Below are 25,821 nucleotides of genomic sequence, written 5' to 3'. Positions count from 1 at the left end.
CCCCAAGAACACACACACACACACACACAAAATAATAATATCCAATACAAATGGGCAGGAAAAGCAGTTAGTAACCATCACACTTTTGTCTTGTGAGTCAAAGCCACCACATCCGGATGTCTCCAAGGCCGAAAAGCGCCCACCAATGATAGTTTGACTAAAGATCACATGATTGATTTCTTCCAGTTACCCCATAAACCATTCAATACATCATCACAATGCCCCAGTATATGCATTTCTCAGGTTGATAGTGCAGTGTGGTGTCTTCACACCTTAACCTGGCAATGTATTGTTTTGGCATTGTCTTTCGACGCTACCTCAGGATTACCGCGATCCTCCCTCCTCTATTTACACCGAACGACCCATCTTTGAGGGGATTAGTGGCTAAAGAGTGAGAGAAAAGGGGGGCGTGGCCTTTTTTAGGTGAGAATCAAAGCTGAAACAATCCCTTCACTTTCCTCTGTAATGAGCTTTGGGAGAGCCGGAAGTAATACAGATCTTAATTTGATCACTCATTTGTTGCGGAGACTTTTCCTGCACCGGAGGAAATGCAGATGAGCTTCATGATTTACACTGTACATAAATTCACTGACAACCCACACTAACAAACAGTTATATTAACAATATTGCACTTTTTATGTAGCCTAATTTTGGACAGCTAATAGCCTAAACACAGATGAAGCAACATTATGGACTAAATGTTGAAGTCCTGTTGCTGCAGGATTACTGTGTCAAATTAAGATCCTACATCTGTAGCAATATAAAGTCAGTAAGCTGCACCCCAGCTATAATACACCCAGACACAGTTGCAAAGGGAGAGACCTGTGGAAACAAAGTTCCCACACAGGAAGCAAGTCAGGTGTTACAGCAGCATTGCAGCATTACCACCCGGCTCAATGTTTTTGCCAGTGCCAGTCAAGACGATCCGTCAAAGACAATTTTGTCATAGAAAGTTTGGGAAATTCTCTCCCTACGGAAATGAAATGTTTCCAAATGGAAGCAAAAGAAAAGGTAGAATAGAATCTCGGATCATTATGGAAATTACACAAAAGATACACATCTCATTACCCACGAATGTCAATGGCTATGCCATTGTTTCCAGGAAAAATGAGCCAACCACACTCAGTATTCAACACAACGATGCTGTGATGTCCAGACATACTGTAGGGATCTGCTTGAGCGCAAGTTAACTGAAGTCAGTAGCGTTTGCTGTCATTGGACAAATTATACTGACCAAAAATATAAACGCAACATGCAACAATTTAAAATATTTTACTGAGTTACAGTTCAATTAAGGAAATCAGTCAATTGAAATACATTAATTAAGCCCTAATCTATAGATTTCACATGACTGGGAATACAGATATGCATCTGTTGGTCACAGATACCTTAGAAAAAAAGGGAGGGGCGTGGATAAAAAAAAACAGTCAGTATCTGGTGTGACCACCATTTACACCTCAAGTCAAATTAAATCATATTTTTTCCGTCACATGTGCCAAATACAACAGGTGTAGTACATCTTACAGTGAAATGCTTACTTTCAAGCCTTTAACCAACAATGCAGTTTTAAGAAAAAAAGTGTTCAGAAAGTATTTCCTAAAATAAGTAAAACATTTAAAAATTAAATGTAAGAAAAATAGAAAAATAACAAATAATTAAGGAGCAACATTAAAATAACTGTAGCGATGCTATATACAGGGGGTACCGGTACAGCGTCAATGTGAGGGGGCACCGGTTAGTCGCGGTAATATGTACATGTAGGTAGAGGAAAAGTGACTATGTATGGATAATAAACAGAGAGTAGCAGCAGTGTAAAAATGGGGGTGGGGTGCACAATGCAAATAGTACAGGTAGACATTTGATTAGCTGTTCAGGAGTCTTATGGCTTGGGGGTAGAAGCTGTTAAGGAGCCTTTTGGACCTAGACTTGGCGTGTGGTAGCAGAGAGAACAGTCTATGACTATGGTGGCTGAAGTCTTTTGGGCCTTCCTCTGACACCGCCTGGTATAGAGGTCCTGAATGGCAGGAAGCTTGGCCCCAGTGATGTACCGGGCCGTTCGCACTACCCCCTGTAGTGCCTCCGGTCGGAGGCTGAGCAGTTGCCATACCAGGCGGTGATGCAACCACCATACTCTCGATGGTGCGGCTGTGGAACTTCTTGAGAATCTGAGGACCCATGCCAAATTTTTTCAGTCTACTGAGAGGGAACATGCATTGTCATGCCCTCTTCACAACTGTCTTGGTGTGTTTTGACCATGATAGTTTGTTGGTGATGTGGACACCAAGGAACTTGAAGCTTTCAATCTGTTCGACTACAGCCCTGTCGATGAGAATTGTGGTGTGCTTGGTCCTCCTTCTTCTGTAATCCTCAATCATCTTATTTGTCTTCATCACATTGAGGGAGAGGTTGTTATCCTGGCACCAGACTGCCAGGTCTCTGACCTCCTCCCTATAGGCTGTCTCATCATTGTCAGTGATCAGGCCTATCACTGTTGTGATGTCGGCAAACTTAATGATGGTGTTGGAGTTAGGGCTTGGCCAGGCAGTCATGGGTGAACCGGGAGTACAGGAGTGGACTGAGCACGCACCCCTGTTGAGGATCCTGTGGAGGATTAATGTCGCAGATGTGTTGCTACCTATCCTTACCACCTGGGGGCAACCCGCCAGGAAGTCCAGGATCCAGTTGCAGAGGGAGGTGTTTAGTCCCAGGGTCCTTAGCTTAGCGATGAGCTTTGAGGGAACAGGTGTTGAATGCTGAGCTGTAGTCAATGAATAGCATTCTCATTTAGGTGTTCCCTTTGTCCAGGTGGGAAAGGGCAGTGTGGAGTGCAATAGAGATTGCATCATCTGTGGATCTGTTGGGGCGGTATGCAAATTGGAGTGGGTATAGGCTTCCTGAGGTAATGGTGTTGATGTGAGCCATGACCAGCCTTTCAAAGCACTTGATGGCTGCAGACATCAGTGCTATGGGTCGATAGTCATTTACCTTGGTGTTCTTGGGCACAGGGACAATGGTGGTCTGCTTGAAACATGTTGGAATTACAGACTCGGTCAGGACAGGTTGAAAATGTCAGTGAAGACACTTGCCAGTTGGTCAGCGCATGCGTCCGTCTGGCCCTGCGGCCTTGTGAATGTTGACCTGTTTAAAGGTCTTACTCACATCAGCTATGGAGAGCGTGATCACACAGTCGTCCAGAACAGCTGATGCTCTCACGCATGCTTCAGTGTTACTGGCCTCGGAGCGAGTATAGAAGTTATTTAGCTCGTCTGGTAGGCTCGTGTCACTAGGCAGCTCGCGACTGTGCTTCCCTTTGTAGTCCAAAATTTTTTGCAAGCCCTGCCAAATCCGACGAGCGTCGGAGCAGGTGTAGTACGATTCAATCTTAGTCCTGTGTTGACGCTTTGGTTTGTCTTACGGCATAGCAGGATTTCTTATAAGTGTCCGGTTTAGAGTCTTGTTCCTTGAAAGTGGCAGCTCTACCATTTAGCTTAGTACGGATGTTGCCTATAATCCATTGCTTCTGGTTGGAGTATGTATGTATGGCCACTGTTGGGACGTCGTCGTCGATGCACTTATTGTTGAAGCCCGTGACTGATGTGGTATACTCTTCAATGCCATCGGAAGAATCCTGGAACATATTCCAGTCTGTGCTAGCAAAACAGTCCTGTAGCTTAGCATCTGCGTCATTTGACCACTTCCTTACTGAGCGAGTCAATGGTACTTCCTGCTTTAGTGTTTGCTTGTAAGCAGTAATCAGGAGGATAGAGTTATAGTCAGATTTGCCAAATGGAGGGCGAGGGAGAGCGTTGTACGCGTCTCTGTGTGTAGAGTAAAGGTGGTCTAGAGTTTATTTTCCTCTGGTTGCACATTTAATATGCTGGTAGAAATTTTGTAAAATGTTTTTTTTTAAATGCAGTTTCCCTGCATTAAAGTCCCCAGCCACTAGGGGCACCGTCTTTGGATGATAATTTTCTTGTTTGCAAAGAGTTGATCAGGCTGTTGATTGTGGCCTGTGGAATGTTGTCCAACTCCTCTTCAATGGCAGTGCGAAGTTGCTGGATATTGGCAGGAACTGTTACACGCTGTCGTATATGTCGACCCAGAGCATCCCAAACATGCTCAATGGGTGACATGTCTGGTCAGTTTGCAGGCCATGGAAGAACTGGGACATTTTCAGCTTCCAGGAATTTTATAGAGATCCTTGCTGATAAATGGCACAACAATGGGCCTCGTGAATTCATCACGGTATCTCTGTGCATTCAAATTCCCATTGATAAAACGCAATTGTGTTTGTTGTCTGTAGCTTATACCTGCCCATACCATAACCCAACTACCACCATGCGGCACTCTGTTTACAACGTTGACATCAGCAAACCGCTCGCCCACACAACGCCATACACGCGGTCTGCGGTTGGGAGGCCGGGTGGATGTACTGCCAAATTCTCTAAAACGAATTTGGAGGCAGCTTACGGTACATAAATTAACATTCAATTCTCTAGCAACAGCTTTGGTGGACATTCCTGCAGTCAGCATGCCAATTGCACACTCCCTCAAATCTGTGACATAGTGTTATGTGACAAAACTACATTTTAGAGTGGCCTTTTATTGTCCCCAGCACACCTGTGTAATGATCATGTTGTTTAATCAGGTTCATGATATGCCACACCTGTCAGGTGGATGGATTATCTTGTCAAAGGAGAAATGCTCATTTACAGGGATGTAAACACATTTGTTCACAAAATGAGAGAAATAAGCCTTTTGTGCGTATGGAACATTTCTGGGATCTTTTATTTCAGCTCATGAAACCAATACTTCACATATTGCGTTTATATTTTTGTTCAGGGTACATCTGTTTCACTTGCATCAAAAAATAAAAACATGCAAAACAGGTAATTATGCAGCAGGGCAGGAGTTGTGAGCGGTTGGGACAGACACGCAAGAGAATATAAGAACAATGTTCCGCCGTTTCCACCAAAGAAAATGGTCGGCAGCCAACCGGGCAAGCCATCTCTGACATAGTCAGGGAAACACTCTGATTGAAATAAATGAGGAATTGAGGGCTCTATTCAATCAGATCCACATAGCAGTTGTTTTGGCGGTATCGGAGGTGGAACTGCATTAGAGCTGTTAGAGCTGCGGCTCCTGGCATTATACCTAAAGCGGACATTGCCATTGGCTGCACAGAGTCGCATTAAGATAAATCCCATGCAGCCTTGTTTGAACACTGGAATGTGAAACGTAACCTACACCTCGATTAGGATCATAAAAATACTCATTATTTAGTTGAATGATTTTTCAATTTGAGCATAATTATTTAGCCTAAACTTTCTCATTCTGAACTTCTAAAATGAGTGGGGCATGTATGGCTTTGTGACAATGATTGCAAGAGCAGCTGCTCACCGGTTTGACAGCTCCAACACAGTTCACCCTCCAACACATCCGCTACGTGGCTGTCTGCTAGTGCTGGTTGACGCTTGATCTGATTGAATCTAGGCCTAAATGTTTATTTTTGCATGGCACATTACATCACTTTTGCCTCCTTTAAATGTGTTTAACTTGAACGGATATTTTGCTCCACAGCTCTCCCTGTGTTGTGACAGCAGGCCAATGAGTCACCTCATCACAATAGTAAAGCAGCCGGACATCTCCATGGCAAGACAGTATTCTCCTGACAGCCCAGCGGACATTTCTCAGCGACACTACAGTCCTGTCCAGGTTTCAGACTTTCAGAATTGTTGTCATCTTCCCAAGCCTGGAGCAGAAAGTATGACAAAAATTGTAGTTAGGAATCAGACCACCAAAGCATCACGGTTTTGGTTTGACAATTGAATTGACTGAGCCCCTGTTCAGGTTTCAGTTCCGCAATTTTTGTCATCTTCATCACCTTCCCAAAGGTGGATGCCACCTTCCCAGTGGTATACAACCCTGCATACCACTGCTGGCTTGCTTCTGAAGCTAAGCAGGGTTGGTCCTGGTCAGTTCCTGGATGGGAGACCAGATGCTGCTGGAAGTGGTGTTGGAGGGCCAGTAGGAGGCACTCTTTCCTCTGGTCTAAAAACAAATATCCCAACACTGCCCTGTGTAGGGTGCTGTCTTTCGGATGGGACGTTAAACGGGTGTCCTGACTCTCTGAGGTCATTAAAGATCCCATGGCACTTATCGTAAGAGTAGGGGTGTTAACCCGGGTGTCCTGGCTAAAGTCCTAATCTGGCCCTCAAACCATCACGGTCACCTAATAATCCCCAGTTTACAATTGGCTCATTCATCCCCCTCCTCTCCCCTGTAACTATTCCCCAGGTCGTTACTGCAAATGAGAATGTGTTCTCAGTCAATTTACCTGGTAAAATAACGGATAAATAATAATAAAAAAAAAAAAAAGACTTGAGCAGAATTATGAATAAATTAGCTAGATTATGCTTTCCGCATTTGACAGATTGTGTGTGAGTGAGCCCCTGTTCAGGTCTGAGTTCTGGAATTTGTGTTATCTTCCCAGACCCTTTGTGTTTGGATGACGAGTAGCTAGACAAATATCAGAAAGGAGGGGGAAAAGGGCCGACTGACCCTGTCAAAGGTAACGCATCATAAGGGGACATGGTGTGTTTCATTTATTTATTTAGGGGGTAGATCAGCTTTAATATTGCAGATAGATTGTGGCTTCTATCAATGTAGTTGTCTGCATCATAGGGTGTTGATGTGACTGGTGTTATATTGACAGACAGCGGGTTGCTGGGTCCAGGTGCCAGCGAGTGTCCAGTGAGTCAGCGTGAGAGCATGTCAGCCCACCCCTACCCCCGAGTACTGACTAACGTACCCAGCCGTCACAGCTTTATTTTTAGGTCCCTGCATGCGTTTCTGCTAAAAATAAACCTCTGTCATTTCCCCTCCCCCACCACACCCAGTGTCTTGTGTCATTTCCCTCTCTCTCTTCCCTATTTATCTATTCTTCACTCTCTATACCCCCCCTCTAACTGCATGTCTATACCGCTTTAATTTCTTCCCTCTCTGTCTCCTCCACTCAACTCATCCCTCTACAGTAGCTCTCTATCATCTAGCAGTGTTGTAGCCCCTATATCTCACTGTACTCTACATTAAATCTCTACACAGAGGTCCTTATTCCCTGTCTTTCACCTACTCATCATCTCTCTCTCTCCCAGTGTGCCTTCCCTGCTCTGCCTCTGGTTTCCACTGAAGTAACACTGTGTCAAAGGTGTCTGGGGATTGAGAAGTGTACAGTAATTAGTGCACACTGTGGAGCCCTTGACATCTACCAAATTAGGTTACCTCGTTAGGCTGAGTCTACCTGGGTCATTCTCCGCACAAATGACGGCTGATGGTGGACATTTATGGATATTTATTTTTATCAGGATATGGCTAACAATGTTAGAATTTTTCTGCTTTTATGTTTTTTTATTGGCTAAAAGCCAACAATTAGCAGATAATGGAAACGCTGGACTTTAGCTCAGAGTTAGCTTTCACCTCCATTATACAGAGCGACAATGGTGTAGACTGCAACAGTGGATTTCGGAGACCTTGCGGGGCTGCGGCGAGAGCAGGGTGCACGTTTGACAGAAGGTCACTTCACATCATCGGTATGTTGAATGTGTCGCCGGTGGCAGCTCTTTGTGCTTAATCTTCGAGGGGGAGTTTTTGTTCAAAACTTTACATTTGGCTCTCTGAGTCAACCTTCCAAGGCCCATCCAAATTATTTTGTTCAATATCTTCCATGATTAAAACTTGCAGGTGCTAGTGAATGGGACAGCACCTTCTACTTCTCCCTGCTGTTTTGCAATGAGATTAGTGTAAATCCAAGACACACACACACTGAAATATACAACCACACTCAGACACACACACACACACCCACGTGCGGATGCATTCACACACACAATAACAAAGTGAAATCCTTCGGATCCCCTGTTTGCACTCACACAGAGAGACAAGCATTCACACATGCTCAGACAGAACAAGACACACATCATTTAAACAAAGTTAAATAAGATTACAACCTCTAGCACGTAATGCAATAGAATCATACAATCTTATACATTTTCAACATTATAGTAATTTATTCTACACTACTCGAAGCAACACAACTGTTTGGGGGGTGGCCAGCATCTCAGTGTTTGCTGAATCACTCATCACTCATACTGTGAGTCGTCCCTCACTGGATTCTCCTCCCTGTAACTGAATGACTAATAACGAAATGTCGTGGCTCAATATTTAAGATGGAGTCTTGCACAGAGGACATGTCTGGATCTGATAATGAGGCATAAATAAATACGGCATTTATTGTTCGAGAATTAAACAGCTTGGATTTGCCAGTGCACACACACACACACACACACACACACACACACACACACACACACACACACACACACACACACACACACACACACACACACACACACACACACACACACACACACACACACACACACACACACACACACTTCCCATAAGACTGGAGACAACTATGTTTGAATGAACGAGTTGCTTATTGATTACCCACTGCCCATAGAAAGGAGACATGGGATGAGAGAATAATTTAGCACTGTGTAATACAGGCTTGGCAAGACAGAATTTGAGGCTAAAAGGTTGGAGATGTCCTTTGAAGAGAGATCGACGCTACCCCTTGACTTATTCCACATTTTGTGGTGTTACAGCAGGGATGGGCAATTGGCAGCCCAGCTGGCAGCTCAGCTACGCAGACCCACGAGCCACTGCAGCCCCTCATGATGGGGATCCCACCCACATCAAAGTTCCCCATCCTGTTAAAATAATGTATGTGAGTATAACAGAACTACCTGAGAAAAATCCATCCAGGAAGTGGGATTTCTTTTATGTTTGTAGTTTTCCATTGACTGCCTATACAGTATCCACTGACTTAGGACTCAGATTGCACTTCCTATGGCTATTGTCCGGTTGCAATATTATTGATTATTATGACTAAAAACAACCTGAGGATTGATTATAAACATTGCTTGACATGTTTCTATGAACTTTACTGATACTATTTGGATTTTTCGTCTACCTTTTGTGACCGCCTTGGAGCCATTGGATTACTGAACAAAACTGAGGTTTTTGGATATAAAGAGGGACTTTATCGAACAAAACAAACATTTATTGGGTAAATAGGAGAAATGTGAGTGCAACCATATGAAGATCATCAAAGGTAAGTGATTCATTTTATCGCTATTTCTGACTTTTGTTACTCCTCTACATGGCTGGTTACTGTTTGTAATATTTTGTGTACTGGGCGCTGTCCTCAGATGATCGCATGGTATGCTTTTGCCGTAAAGCCTTTTTGAAATCTGACACAACAGTTGGATTAACAAGAAGTTCATCTTTAAGCCGAGTATTTTATTATGAGTATTTCTGTTTTTGAATTTGGTGCTCTGTAATTTCACCGGACGTTGGCCACATACCCTAGAGAGGTTTTAAATAGATTTTTTCTCTCACCCATAACCCCCTTTTTTGCAAATGTATTGACAATTAAATACAGAAATATGTCATTTACATAAGTATTCACACAACTGACTCAATTCATGTTAGAATCACCCTGGGTAGCGACTACAGCTGTGAGTATTTATGTGTAGAGTACGTCTCTAAGAGCTTTGCACACCTGGATTGTACAATATTTGCTAATTATTCTTTGTAAAATTCATCAGGCTCTGTCAAGTTGCTAGACAGACATTTTCAAGTCTTGCCATAGATTTTCAAGCCGATTTAAGTCAAAACTGTACACTACTCAGAAACATTCACTGTGATCTTGATAAGCAACTCCCATGTATATTTGGCCTTGTGTTTTAGGTTACTGTACTACTGAAGGGTGAATTAATCTCCCAGTGTCTGGTGGAAAGCAGACTGAACTAGGTTTTCCATTCTGACCCCAAAATAACACTTCTCAGATTTAGCCCTTGGTTCACTCCAGACCTGACTGCCCTCGACCAGCACAAAAACATCCTGTGGTGTACTGCATTAGCATCGAATAGCCCCCGTGATATGCAACTTTTCAGGGAAGTTAGGAACCAAGCTACACAGGCAGTTAGGAAAGCAAATGCTAGCTTTTTCAAACAGAAATTTGCATCATGTAGCACAAACTCCAAAAAGTTATAGGACACTGTGAAGTCCATGGAGAATAAGAGCACCTCCTCCCAGCTGCCTACTGCACTGAGACTAGGAAACACTGTCACCGAAAAATCCATGACAATTGAGAATTTCAAGAAGCATTTATCTACGGCAGGCTATGCTTTGCACCTGGCTACCCCTACCCCGGTCAACAACCCTGCACCCCCCACAGCAACTTGCCCAAGCCTCCCCCCATTTCTCCTTCACCCAAATCCAGATATCTTATGTTCTGAAAGAGCTGCAAAATCTGGACCCCTACAAATCAGCCGGGCTAGACAATCTGGACCCTCTCTTACTTAAACTAACTATTGTTGCAACCCCTATTACTAGCCTGTTTAACCTCTGTTTTGTATCATCTGAGATCCCCAAACATTGGAAAGCTGCCACGGTCATCCCCCTCTTCAAAGGGAGAGACACTCTAGCCCCAAACTGTTACAGACCTATTCTATCCTACCCTGTCTTTCCAAGGTTTTTGAAAGCAAAGTTAACAAACAGATCACCGACCACTTTGAATCCCACCGTACCTTCTCCGCTATGCAATCTGGTTTCCAAGTTGGTCATGGGTGCACCTCAGCCACGCTCAAGGTCCTAAACGATATCATAACCGCCATCGATCAAAGACAATACTGAGCAGCTGTATTCATCGACCTGGCCAAGGCTTTCGACTCTGTCAATCACCACATTCTTATAGGCAAACTCAAGAGCATTGGTTTCTCAAATGGCTGCCTCGTCTGGTTCACCAACTACTTCAATTATTGTACGCCTGTTGTCCGGGCCTCTGGCAGTCTCTATGGGGTTGCCACAGGGTTCAATTCTTGGGTCGACTCTTTTCTCTGTATACATCAATGATGTCGCTCTTGCTGCTGGTGATTCTCTGATCCACCTCTACGCAGACGACACCATTCTGTATACTTCTGGCACTTCTTTGGACACTGTGTTAACTAACCTCCAGACGAGCTTCAATTGCCAGCAGCATACCACCCTGCATACCACTGCTGGCTTGCTTCTGAAGCTAAGAATGTTGGCCGATGTGAATTGGAACAATTAGCTTTTAAGATAAAACGTAATAAATATGAATAGATTTATTATAGGGCTAGGATAAAGGATGATATAATTAAAAACCTGCCTAGGTTCTCTATTGGAATAGGCCTATACAATCCTAAAATAATTGGTGTTATTACTCCTTTACATTTAAAAAATAAATCTCAATATAAAAAATGTAAAGGATGATTACTGTTCCGACACAAATGGATTAGGTATTGTCAACAGGGTTGTTGTTTCTATTAGTGTGTGGTGGTTAACACCGGGATAAACTGATTAAAGTTAACGGTATAACTAACACACTAACTGGCTTATGGAAGTACTTTTCTAATAGGGAGAGAGGTATATTATATATTTCTATATAAGCTATTCATGCTACCTTTTATATTCTTGATCCTAATGATATAGGCCTAGGTGTAAAACAGCCGAGGTGATAGAGCAACGACCCTGGAATAAAAAACAAAATGTGTACGGGTGTAGAGAGTTGGTTTTACAGGTTTACTCGCTCTGGTTTGTCACTGCTGCATGTATTCTTGGCTAGTGTCAGAGTCAATTGTAAGTTAATCTTGGGTATTCCTTTATGCGCAGTGTGATGCCTAAGACACATTTTTACTTGCAGTCATTAGCAGCCATTAGAATCTATGTTCCTTTTTCCTTAATTTTTTTGTCAGAATACAACAGGATATAATGAGGACTACATTAAATATGTAGTGGACCGATATATTTAGCTTGTTTTCTCTTCAATTTTTCATATTTTTTTTTCTTCAAACAATTGAATCCAATGAACTGGGCAGGCTGGGCTGACATGCTTGTAGCCTTGCCTGGACGTTCTAAATATGAGCATGCATTTAAAAGATTGCTGTTATTATTTCTATTAATATGATCTATTATTGTTACTGTTTATTTTTTTATGACTGTTCTTTCCATGTCCTTTGGTTAGATATTTATGTTATCATGGGACTGCCCATATTTCCCTCCGGTCAACGCCAATTTGCGGCCAAGGGTTTGCCTTAGGACGCAAAGGTGCATCATGAGTCAGGTCTTAGTGACAACAGACCTAGATATGGGGGGAGGTTTTAGTGGGTGGAATATTACAACAATTGGAGGATTACAAAGTTGCAGCTACAGTATGCTTAACAGTGCAAATTATTATGGCACAGCTATGGACACTTAATCATCATGGTGCTTTTTAATGTTAAGTTTACAAACATTGGTCGTGGTAAGTATAATTGAAACCTGGGTATCATTATGGTAAATGGGTAAAATAAGTATAGCCAGTTATAATTGTAATGACTTAGCAGATCATTAAAAAATATACATTTTTACATGGCTAAAAGAGAAATAATATAATACAGTGGGGCAAAAAAGTATTTCGTCAGCCACCAATTGTGCAAGTTCTCCCACTTAAAAAGATGAGAGAGGCCTGTAATTTTCATCATAGGTACACTTCAACTATGACAGACAAAAAGAGAAAAAAAAATCCTGAAAATCACATTGTAGGATTTTTAATGAATTTATTTGCAAATTATGGTGGAAAATAAGTATTGATGCTTTGGTCAATACAGCGAAAGCAATACAAGCGTTTGTGTAAGTTTATCGATCGCTCGACAAAACAATAAGTACACTTAGCATCAGGTAACTTGGTCACGAAAATCAGAAAAGTAATCAAATTAATCGTTTACCTTTGATGATCTTCGGATGTTTTCACTCATGAGACTCCCAGTTAGACAACAAATGTTCCTTTTGTTCTATAAAGATATTTTTTATATCCAAATACCTCTGTTAGTTAGGTGCGTTATGCCCAGGAATCCACCGGAAAGAGCGGTCACGACAACGCAGACAAAAATTCCAAATTATATCCATAATGTCCACAGAAACATGTCAGACGTTTTTTTATAATCAATCCTCAGGGTGTTTTTCAAATATCTATTCAATAATATATCAACCGGGACAGTTGGCTTTTCACTAGGACCGGCAGTAATAATGGCCGCCTTTCTCTTTTGCGCACAATTCACTCTGAGAGCCCCCATCTATCCACTTACGCAATGTGGTCGTTCATGCTCATTCTTCAAAATAAGAGCCTGAAACTATGTCTGAAGACTGTTGACACCTTGAGGAAGCGATAGGAAAATGAAGGCCAAATGGAAGACCCATTCGCGACCAAGCTTTAACTGCCTGACTGATGTCTTGTGATGTTGCTTCAATATATCCAGATAATTGTCCTTCCTCATGATGCAATCTATTTTGTGATGTGCACCAGGCCCTCCTGCAGCAAAGCACCCCCACAACATGATGCTGCCATCCCTGTGCTTCACGGTTGGGATGATGTTCTTCGGCTTGCAAGCCTCCCCCTTTTTCCTCCAAACATAACTATGGTCATTATGACCAAACAGTTCTATTTTTGTATCATCAGACCAGAGGACATTTCTCCAAAAAGTACGATCTTTGTCCCCATGTGCAGTTGCAAACCGTAGTCTGGCTTTTTTATGGCGGATTTGGAGCAGTAGCTTCTTCCTTGCTGAGCTGCATTTCAGGTTATGTCTATATAGAACTAGTTTTACTGTGGATATAGATACTTTTGTACCCCTTTCTCCAGCATCTTCACAATGTCCATTGCTGTTGTTCTGGGATTGATTTGCACTTTTCGCACCAAAGTACGCTCATCTCTAGGAGACAGAACGTGTCTCCTTCCTGAGCAGTTTGACGGCTGCGTGGTCCCATGGTGTTTATACTTGCATACTATTGTTTGTACAGATGAACGTGGTACCTTCAGGCATTTGGAAATTGCTCCGAAGATGAACCAGACTTGTGGAGGTCTACAAATTATTTTCTGAGGTCTTGGCTGATTTCTTTTGATTTTCCCATGATGTCAAGCAAAGAGGCACTGAGTTTGAAGGTAGGCCTTGAAATACATCCACAGGTACACCTCCAATTGACTCAAATGATGTCAACTAGCCTATCAGAAGATTCTAAAGCCACTAGATCATTTTCTGGAATTTTCCAAGCGGTTTAATGGCACTGTCAACTTAGTATATGTAAACTTCTGACCCACTGGAATTATGATACAGTGAATTATAAGTGAAATAATCTGTCTGTAAACAATTGTTGGAAAAATTACTTGTGTCATGCACAAAGTAGATGTCCTAACCGACATGCCAAAACTATAGCTTGTTGACAAGAAATATGTGGAGTAGTTGAAAACCTAGTTTTAATCACTCCAACCTAAGTGTATGTAAACTTCCAACTTCAACTGTATATCAGACCTTTATTGATGTACTCAAATATCCATTATTAGGATGTTTAATTTACTCTCATACAAATGGTAGACTTTCAGGTACTCAATAAGAAGGTCTGATTTCATTACTACTAAAACAAGACCCAGATGGTAAGTATAAAGATCCAGTCCATTTAAAAACTGGAGGCCTCTAACACTTGTTAGAAAAATCCTGGCGAAATGCATAGCACATAGAATAAAAAAGGTTTTACCAGATATTGTTCAGACACATATATATTTTATTACATTGATGATATATTGGAGATAATATATGACAATTACTTGAAACAATTGAAAATCAAATATACCAGGCCTGGTCTTCATAGCAGAGAGGAGTAAAACAAGCCTGTCCGTCGTCTCCATATTTTTTTTATTTGACTAGGCAAGTCAATTAAGAACATATTCTTATTTTCAATGACGGCCAAGAACAGTGGGTTAACTGCCTGTTCAGGGGCAGCTCGGGGGTTTGAACTTGCAACCTTCCGGTTACTAGTCCAACGCTCTAACCACTAGGCTACCCTGCCACCCCATATCAATTTATTATGACCATTGAAATCCTAGCTTGTCAAATTAGATCCAACAAGAACATCAAGGGGTTAGAAATCCAGGGGACAAAAACTAAAGTGTCAATGTATGCCAATGATTCTAGTTTTTTTTCTTAAGATGGATCCTTGCACAGTCTCAATTAAGATATTGATCCCATTTGTAGCCTCTCTGGATTAAAACCTAATTATTACAAATGTACCATACGTGTACCATTACGAATTGGATGTTTTTTGATTTGATTTGTATAAATACAGTTTTTACACTACCTTGTAATTTACCTTATAAAATGGGTGGATGGTGAAGTATACATACTTGGTATTCACGTCTTCATTTCAATAGAAATTTAGAAAAATTAGATAAGATTCTGCAACCATGGAGAGGTAAATACTTGTCTATTTATGGAAATATCACATTGATTAACTCTTTGGACTTACATACGGATGGCACTGCCTACTCCAGATGACTAGTTTTTTAAATTCATATGAGCAAAATATATTTCATTTTATTTGGAATGTTAAGCTAGACAAAATGAAATGTGCCTATTTATATAATGAATATGAGTTTGCGGGGCTAACATTCTTAAATATTACAGCTTTAAACCTCTCACTAAAAGCTTCACTCATACATAAGTTATACTTAAACCCAAAATGGTTCTCCAGTAGATTATTAAGAAAGGCAAATCCTTTGTTCAAAAATTGCCTTCTCATTTCCGACTATGAAATGTTGTTTAAGTATCACCCTTTCTTAAACAAGCAATAATACAAAGCTGGTTACAATTTCATTTTTATCCCCCAGAAAAGATAGAACAAATATTACAACAAACGTTATGGTTAAAATCAAATATACTGTTTTTAAATTTTTTTATCTGGCAAGTGGAAAAGAGAGAAGATATGGAACTTGTTTGTCTGCCATATATTAAAATAGCCCTAAGATCCAAATTAGAGCATGACAGACGTAGGTTTACCATGTTGAGAAATAAGGTGATGAAAGAAATCAGACAGGCCAAGGCAAACTTTTTTATTAACATAATTGCTGAAGCAAAGGGAAATTCTAAACTGATCTGGCAGAATCTAAAAAAGTTAACAGGGAAAGACCATAGTAACACTGCAAAAACACTAGAAATCATGGTGAATAACAATCTAACACAGGATGCAGTCGAAATAGCAATAGCCTTCAATTCCTACTTTATTGACTCTGTCAGGGTACTGACACAGAACCCCTCCATTGGTTTCTTGGGCTCAGTGCTAGTAAATGATGCTCATCCTGTCTTCATCACAAGGGAGGTTTCTGAGTCATAGGTGAACAAGGTGATTAGCTCACTAGAGAACTCTAAAGCCAATGATGTGTTTGGGCTGGACTCTACCTTTCTTAAAAACTACAAAGAGTCACTCATTGGCCCCATTACTAAGGTCACCAACACATCTATTGGTCTCGGGGTGTTTCCAAGGGGATGGAAGTCGGCCAAAATAACGGCCATCTTTAAATCTGGCGACCCTGCTGACGTGAATAACTACAGGCCCATTAGTATACTACCTGTGGTGTCAAAGGTTGTTGAAAAGCGTGTAGCAGAACAACTGATTGCCCACCTCAACAACAGCCCCTTCACATTACACTCCATGCAGTTTGGCTTCAGAGCGAAACACTCCACAGAAACGGCCAACTGCTTTCTTCTGGAAAATGTGAAGTCCAAGACGGACAAAGGGGGCGTTGTTGGGGCTGTGTTTCTGGACCTAAGGAAGGCTTTTGATACTGTTAACCATGAGATTCTCATCACAAAATTGTCCAAGTTCAACTTTTCCCCTGATGCCTTGAGATGGATGAAATCATACCTTGAAGGCAGAGTGTGTCAGAGTGAGCAATGAGCTGTTGCCCACTCTTAGCTATGATGTGGGCATGCCCCAAGAGTCAATACTGGGGCCCCTCTTGTTCAGCCTGTACATTAATGATCTGCCTTCTGTCTGTACTGGGTCTGACATTCAAATGTATACATATGATAGTGATATATGTGCATGGAAAGAGCAAACAACAAGCTGCACAAGAACTCACTACTGTAATGGTCCAGGTTACAAAGTGGCTCAGTGACTCGTGTTTGCATCTCAATGTGAAAAAAACTGTTTGCATGTTCTTCACAAAGAAGGCAACAGATGCTACTGGGCCAGATGTCTATGTGTCAGAGGAGAAGCTCCAGGTGGTATCTGATTTTAAGTACCGTGGCATCATACTTGATTCCAACGTCTCATTTAAAAAGCATGTGAAAAAGGTAATTCAAATTACCAAATTCAACCTAGCTAATTTCCGATTTACACTAAATTGTTTGACTACAGAGGTAGCAAAACTGTACTTCAAATCTATGATACTCCCCCACTTAACATACTGCTTGACTAGTTGGGCCCAAGCTTGCTGTACAACATTAAGACCTATTCAGTCTGTCTAGAAACAGGCTCTCAAAGTGCTTGATAGGAAGCCCAATAGCCATCATCACTGTTACATCCTCAGAAAGCATGAGCTCCTGAGTTGGGAAAATCTTGTGCAATACACCGATGCATGTCTTGTATTCAAGATCCTAAATGGCCTGGCTCCCCTCCACTCCGTATTTTTGTTAAACAGAAAACCCAAACATATGGCAGCAGATCCACAAGGTCTGCCATGAGAGGTGACTGTATAGTTCCCTTAAGGAAAAGCACCTTTAGTAAATTCGTTTTCTCTGTGAGAGCTTCACATGACTGGAATACACTGCCATCAGACACACATAACTGCACCACATATCACACGTTCACAAAATGCTTGAAGACATGGCTAAAGGTCAATCAGATTTGTGAACATGGTCCCTAGCTGTGTGTTGCCGTGTCTGTTGTCTGTAACTTGTGAGGTGTGGAAACACTTTGTTGCTTTTATGAATTTTGTCTTGCTGCTTTTTGTTCTATGTTGCTCTGTCTGCATGCTATGTCTTGCCTGTCCTATGTTGCTATTGTCTATTTTGTAATTGTTTTTAATAAACTGCCCAGGGACTGCGGTTGAAAATTAGCCGGCTGGCTAAAACCGGCACTTTTACTGAAACGTTGATTAATGTGCACTGTCCCTGTAAAAATAAAATAAACTCTAACTCAAAGATACAAATTGGCTGAAAGGAACTGTCAAAAATAGAAAATATACCAGTTTCACTTGAGGACAAAAATGTTGACAGCTGCGCCATAAAGGTTGCAAAATAAACAGGAAGAGATTTTCGATGTACAAATTCCATGGCATATGAGCTGATACAAAAACTACACTTGATTAAACACAGTTTTTCCATTTCAAAGATTATATAAAATTCTTGCCACCAACAAAATGCTATATATATGGGGCATATAACAATCTCTGTAGATTTTGCTGCAAAGAGAAAGAATCAATAGATCATTTGTTCTGGTTTTGCCCATATGTAGCTTGTTTCAGGTCACAGGTTCAGGAATGGTTAAAAAATCACAACATGGGGCCTCCCGGGTGGCACAGTGGTTAAAGGCGCTGTACTGCAGTGCCAGCTGTGCCATAAGAGACTCTAGGTTCATGCCCAGGCTCTGTCGTAACCAGTCGCGACCGGGAGGTCCGTGGGTCTTCTGGGTTGGATGTGCACTGTGTTAAGAAGCAGTGCGACTTGGTTGGGTTGTGTATCGGAGGATGCATGACTTTCAACCTTTGTCTCTCCCGAGCCCATACGGGAGTTGTAGAGATGAGACAAGATAGTAGCTACTAAAACAATTGATTAATGAAATTGGGGAGAATAAGGGGTAAAATAAATAAATAAAATCACAACATGCACTTAGGCAATAGATCCAGTTTTTTAAACTGCTTGTAAGCAATGCTTATCTTCTGGAGACATAGTTATGAAAACGTCCCCCTCCCAATGTTAACTTTGGAATTTTAGATGGCGGCTTCCCTTCAGTTTCGCACGCAGAACTCGAGGAAAGATTGTTCGCTTCGATGTATCCGTTTCTTTTTCAAATGCTGATCAATAAATAGTTCCAGATTCTCTATATCATCCAGAATGTTTGTTTCGTAGTTATCAGCTAATCCTCAATTTGGGACAAGCTGTGACTGAAGCCTTTAGTGAGAGGTCTAAAACTTTAATATTTAATCATTTCTTCCCTCTGACTTCATATTCGTTATATAAATAGGCCCGTTGAATTTTGTCTGGCTTTCCGATCCCAAAAAATAAAAATAATTCAAATTAATTTGTACATTAAAAAAAACAGGTCGCTAGGTGTAGGCAATGGCATAAGCAATTATGTAAACAGGATATGACTAAAGAGTAAATCAGAGTGAATTTCCCACAAATTTACAGGTACAGTTGAAGTCGGAAGTTTACATACACTTAGGTTTGAGTCATTACAACTCCTTTTTCAACCACTCCACAAATGTATTGTTAACAAACTATAGTTTTGGCAGGTCGGTCAGGACATCTACTTTGTGCATGACACAAGTTATTTTCAATGCAATTGTTTACAGACAGATTATTTCCCTTATGATTCACTGTATCATAATTCCAGTGGGTCAGAAGTTTACATACACTAGGTTGACTGTGCCTTTAAACAGCTTGACAAATTCCAGAAAATTATGTCATGGCTTTAGAAGCTTCTGGTAGGCTAATTGACATCATTTGAGTCAATTGGAGGTGTACATTTGGATGTATTTCAAGGCCTACCTTCAAACGCAGTGCCTCTTTGCTTGACATCATGGGAAAATCTAAAGAAAGACCTCAGAATTTTTTTTGTAGATCTCCACAAGTCTGGTTCATCCTTGGGAGCAATTTCCAAACGCCTGAAGGTACCACGTTAATCTGTACAAACAATAGTATGCAAGTATAAACACAATGGGACCACGCAGCTGTCACACCGCTCAGGAAGGAGACAAGGTCTGTCGCCTAGAGATGAACATACTTTGGTACGAAAAGTGTAAATCAATTCCAGAACAACAGCAAAGGACCTTGTGAAGAGGCTAGAGGAAACAGGTACAAAATAATTTATATCCACAGTAAAACGAGTCCTATATCGACATAACCTGAAGGCCGAGCAAGGAAGAAGCCACTGCTCCAAAACCGCCATAAAAAAGCCAGACTATGGTTTGCAACTGCACATGGGGACAAAGATCATACTTTTTGGAGAAACGTCCTCTGGTCTGATGAAACAAGAATAGAACTGTATTGCCAAAATGACCATAGTTGTGTTTGGAGGAAAAAGGGGGTGGCTTGCAAGCCCAAGAACACCATCCCAACCGTGAAGCACGGTGGCATCATGAGGAAGAACAATTATGTTGATATATTGAAGCAACATCTAAAGACATCAGTCAGGAAGTTAAAGCTTGGTCGCAAATTCCAAATGGACAATGACCCCAAGCATACTTCCAAAGTTGTGTCAAAATGGCCTATGGACAACAAGGACAACAAAGTCAAGGTATTGGAGTGTCCATCACAAAGCCCTGACCTCAATCCTATAGAACAGAACTGAAAAAGCATGTGCGAGCAAGGAGGCCTACAAACCTGACTCAGTTACACCAGCTCTGTCAGGAGGAATGGGCTAAAATTCACCCAATTTATTGTGGGAAGCTTGTGGAAGGCTACCCAAAATGTTTGACTCAAGTTAAACAATTTAAAGGCAATGCTACCAAATACTAATTGAGTGTATGTAAACTTCTGACCCACTGGGAATGTGATGAAAGAAATAAAAGCTGAAAGAAATCATCCTCTCTAGTATTATTCTGACATTTCACATTCTTAAAATGAAGTGGTGATCCTAACTGACCTAAGACAGGGAATTTTTTACTTGGATTAAATGTCAGGAATTGTGAAAAACTGAGTTTAAATGTACTTGGCTAAGGTGTATGTAAACTTCTGACTTCAACTGTACATTTAAGTTAATTGAATGTACTCTGCGCCAGCATATCAACAAAAGAGACACAGAGAGAGAGAGAGAGAGAGAGAGAGAGAGAGAGAGAGAGAGAGAGAGAGAGAGAGAGAGAGAGAGAGAGAGAGAGAGAGAGAGAGAGAGAGAGAGAGAGAGAGAGAGAGAGAGAGAGAGAGAGAGAGAGAGAGAGAGAGAGAGAGAGAGAGAGAGAGAGAGAGAGAGAGAGAGAGAGAGAGAGAGAGAGAGAGAGAGAGAGAGAGAGAGAGAGTAAAAGAAGAACTGCAGTGAATGTTTCTGGGAGTAGAAGGAGAACAGAATAGAAGAGACATTGTTGCTGCGCTGCCTGGGGCTGTGGGAGCTGTGTATGAAATAAAACAGTGCCCTGCAATTTCAGGGAATGTTCCAACGTAAGAATCTAATAGTCTATTCTTTCTGACACCATTATACTATTTTATTGGAACACACACAGCATGTGCACATTCTGATAGTGCTGGTAAGCGCATAGCCACACATTTGAAGATATGCACACACAGCCAATCACACACACACACACTCACTTGCATGAACGGGAACAAAAGTCCGACTGCGAAGTTGGCGACCCAGTTGACGATCCCTGCGATCATGAAGGCTGCGGGTCGGTACGACTGCTCAAACAGCTCTCCGGTCAGTACAAAGGGGATGCCACCTGAGAGAGAAGAAAAGAACAGAAACACACAGTTCGTCAACAATCAATCCTCAGAGTCTGTCCTAAAATGGACACCGTAGTGGTCAGATTAATCCAAATAGACCTGGGTCAAATACATATACTTTGAAATACATGAGATGCTCCTGATTTAGCTTGCCCGATATAATGGAACCAATGGAATGTTACAGGTACAATTAATCATCATCACTAGCACAGCTCCTGTACCATTGAACACACTCTATTAGGGTCTGGGGACATTGATAGGCAAACAGCCGTGTCCTGTTTGGACCAAAAGTTGACAGCTTGATTTGGCAGATCAAAAGCTAGACACAGGAAATGTATCATCGTGACAGCAGGTATTTTCTATTGATCAATATCTATGTTTGTACTCTAGCTATACTAAACATGGACTCATTAGATTATGTCAGAAATAGTGAGTTATATTAGTTAGTTACACAATGAGGTCCAAAAGTATTGTGACACATTTGTTGTGGTTTTGGCTTTACTCCAGAACTCCTTGTTCATAGAACCCATTTTAGGGAACCAATAATTCACTTACATGTACATTAGTCAAAAGTTTAATATTTGGGGCCTCCCGAGTGATGCAGCGGTCTAAGGCACTGCATCGCAGTACTAGAGGCGTCACTACGGACCCAGGTTCGATCCCGGGCTGTATCAGAACTGGCCGTGATTGGAAATCCCACAGAGCGGCGCACAATTGGCCCAGCGTTGTCCAGGCTAGGGGAGGGTTTGGCTGGGGGATCATTGCGCTCTAGTGACTCCCTGTTGCGGGCCTGGTGCCTGCAGGCTGAACTTGAGTGCCTGCAGGCTGACCTCGGTCGTCTGGTGAACGGTGTTTCCTCCGACACTTTGGTGCGGATGGCTTCCGGGTTAAGCGGGCGGGTGTTAAGAAGCACCGTTTGGCGGGTCATGTTTCGGAGGACGCATGACTCAACCTTCGCCTCCCGAGGCCGTTGGGGAGTTGCAGCGATGAGACAAGATTGAAATTGGGGAGAAAAAAAGGATGCTACCATGACTATGGATAATCATGAATGAATCATGAATAATCATGTGTGAGAAAGTTAGAGGCATACCTATCATACTGTACCTCCCAAAAAATGCTAACATCCCGGTATTGGTAATAGTGGGAGGTTAGCATGTCTTGGGAAATGTGTCACTGTTTAAATCATTTTGGACCTCACTGTGTGTCACCTATGGTGGCTATGGTCAAAATGTTGACATAAAAACAAAACAGGACAACATTTCAACCCACACAACAAAATCTCCGAGCTGTTCACTATTTTTATGTCATAGACACAAATACTGAAAATGGCCCAAGATGACCCTGTTAGAATAGTCTGGAGACAAAAACAAGAAGGCCCATTGCAGAATTTAAGGTTTTTCATATCCTTTTCACACAGACGCCTCACACACACAAACACACACTTACAGTGGTTGCTCAACTAAATGTTTTGAGATTATGCTGCGGGACTTATTGTTGTTGTGGTTTAGTACGGTACCCGGCGTTACTGCTTCCTTGCTCCAGACCAGCGCAAGCAGGAGTTTGAGCTCCTATTATGCTTTTGGGTCCCAGGGAGCTAATGTGTCTCTAACTGACAATGAATGGGCGACATAAACCAAATAGAAACTGATAGTAGTGCACAAATTCAAAATTGAATTTCAATTAAGTGAATGATGAGGATGAAGGTGACTGAATTTAGAACAATTAGTGTAGGAATTGCTAATCCTCTGTCCTGCACGCGCACACCCTGAAAAATACACTTATTTTTTGGTTTCTACTCGTCAGTTTTACTTACTAAAACTGTTGTTACACTAAGGTTTTTATTCTAAGAGAAACTAAAATATTCAGTTATATTCCATGATATTCTTAAGATATATATGTTTACCGAATATTGGCAAGGGATGTCTACTAAATAATCAAGTTGATGGCGCAGTCATATAGCCTCGGCACCTACATAAAGCTGAGTGGCTTTGGATCAAAATAAATAAGTACCAACATTCTTTCTGACGTCCTTTAAAAAATACATGTTTTGGTTATCCTGACCTGGACACCATGTATTATAATAGCCCGTTATGGTCTATTAGCAGGACAATAGACTCTTGCCAACACCTCTCTGTATTTTTATACTTTGTGCAAGGCAATTGCTCAGCATTAAAAACTTTGTGGATGGGCCACCAGAGTGCTGCAGTGGTCTAAGACACTGCATCGGAGAGCAAACTGCGATGTTGGTTCGATACCCGTGCCGGCCGTGACTGGGAGACCCATGAGGCGACGGTGGGATTATGATTTCTCTCCCTCTAAAAACAGAAATACATCATTCTAAATAACAAAGTGGCTTTATTTACAAATTAGTAAGAATGTCTCACCCCATGTTCAAGAATGGCCTTTTTCTCGCTCAATTTTGGTTATTTGAAATCTAAATCACCTCCAAAATATCAAAAAAAAAAAAAAAAAAACAAGCCATAGAAAGTTGGTTGCAATTTCAGTTTAATCCACCAGAAAAGACAGAACAAAAAATACAACAAATATTGTGGTTAAATTTTGATAAACTTTATTGGCTGTACTACATTTCCTCCTGAAAGCCCTGCTCACTTAAATGAATAGAGATCCTGGTCATGGTGCTACAGTATGCTACTACAGCATAATCAAAGTGAGGACAATCGACGATCTGCTGTATACTTATGGCCTATTGTAAGCTGAAAGTCAAACCTTTCCAGTACTCCTCACCCAGCCCCAAACTCTACCCGAACAAATGCATGGTTGCCAAGAAAGAGGTTAGTTTTGCTAGATTCTTAAAACGTGTACGCAGCACTTGTGTGTTGGAGTCATTTTAAATTCTTAATCGATCTACCGTTTCTATCATAGGCCACTGTAATCGATGGGGGCTCAGGGCTGTACCATTCTGCTCATCTGATGAAGGTGCACATGGATCAGATTCAAACTTTTAAGACCCGAGATCGAGTCATTGATGGCAGACCAGCAGAAAGAGAAATGTTATCTGAGGGCAGAGATACGGGCGACAACTGATGCATTGGTCCAGAGCCAGGCGGTATTGGCAGAGAGTCACTCGTCATTGGCAGAGAGTCAGGCAGCATTGGTGGAGAATCAAGCGGAGAACGACGCGTTGAAGAGGGCGAGGAACGAGCTGGAGTCACAATCCATGCCAGGCACACGTGAGCTCTGGAACTCCACCTCTGACAGGCAAAGTCCACATACATGGAGGGTTCGTCAGGTCGTCGGTTCACCCTGACATTTCCACTCCTCTTCTAACAGAACTTTACCAACTGCTCACAAGGCACAGAAAGGGTCGCCTGGACCATTATGCTGTTCAGCTATTCCAAGGATGTGCAACCAAAGAGAGATACCATGAGTGGACACAGAATACCAACTGGGATGGATCCTGAGGCAAATGTGGCTTACCAGTGAACCTCTGTGTGTTCATCAATAATACTGTGTCTCAGAAGTTTTTGTCCATGACTGTTGCGACCTGAAAAAGCATTAAAGACAGAGTTAATGAGTACTTGAGGTCACCGAAAAAGTCTGGACATGGCCTGCTCTCCCTTATGTAAGGAATTAGGCACTTTACCATGTTTACTACAGTATGTACTGTAGGCTATGTTTACTTGTCAGACTGCACAGTAGACTAATAAACAAATGCAGGCGGCTTCTATCTTCAAAATACTTTAAATGCTTTATTATCCAAATGTTTAAAGTGCGTGTGGGCGACCTCATGCAACCGCATAATGTCAGATAAAGTATATACTGTACAGTACTGTATTAATTCATCAGCATCTTTATGCTTTCGTTAATAAAATAATTATATAAATACTCTTTCAAAATGCAGATGTTTATTTCGTTTTGGATCCATAACAAATTACTATGGGAATAAATATCACTGAATGACAGAAATATTGGAACAAAGTAGGCTAATGAAGGTAAAGAAATTGTTGCTTACTGGATTTTCTTTCCTCAAAATTAACAGAAGAGACAGCATTCAGAGGTCAAGACAGCTCTGCTCTGAGACAAGCATGGGGACTGGTCTTGATAAATCAACAATATTTTTTATTTTCACAGAATCTCCGTTTGGGTATTGGTTAGACTACAATTAGGGTGTGGAAATGTTAGTATTATTTTGCTCTTACTGTAGTACTGTAGCCTACTCCGGACCGGTCACGTTGTACAGTGCCATTATGGGCTATTAGTAGGACAATAGACTCTTGCCAAGAAGGACGGTAGGGGGAGAATT

The 25,821-nt window shown here is 41.6% G+C and overlaps 1 protein-coding gene across 3 annotated transcripts in view; it reads right to left on the bottom strand.

Annotated features, from left to right (window-relative positions):
- Positions 1–25,821, bottom strand: part of slc2a9l2 (solute carrier family 2 member 9, like 2) — a 203,831-nt gene that overhangs the window by 10,944 nt on the left and 167,066 nt on the right. For all 3 annotated transcript variants that reach the window (XM_020484616.2, XM_020484607.2, XM_020484600.2), the window contains one exon: positions 21,426–21,553. In XM_020484616.2, the coding sequence (XP_020340205.1) occupies positions 21,426–21,553 (128 nt within the window). The remainder of the gene's footprint in view (positions 1–21,425; positions 21,554–25,821) is intronic.

This window comes from Oncorhynchus kisutch, linkage group LG1, assembly GCF_002021735.2.
Source record: "Oncorhynchus kisutch isolate 150728-3 linkage group LG1, Okis_V2, whole genome shotgun sequence".
Lineage (NCBI taxonomy): Eukaryota > Metazoa > Chordata > Actinopteri > Salmoniformes > Salmonidae > Oncorhynchus > Oncorhynchus kisutch.
Note: the sequence above shows the minus strand (reverse complement) of the source record. Positions and strands in the feature narration are given on the sequence as shown.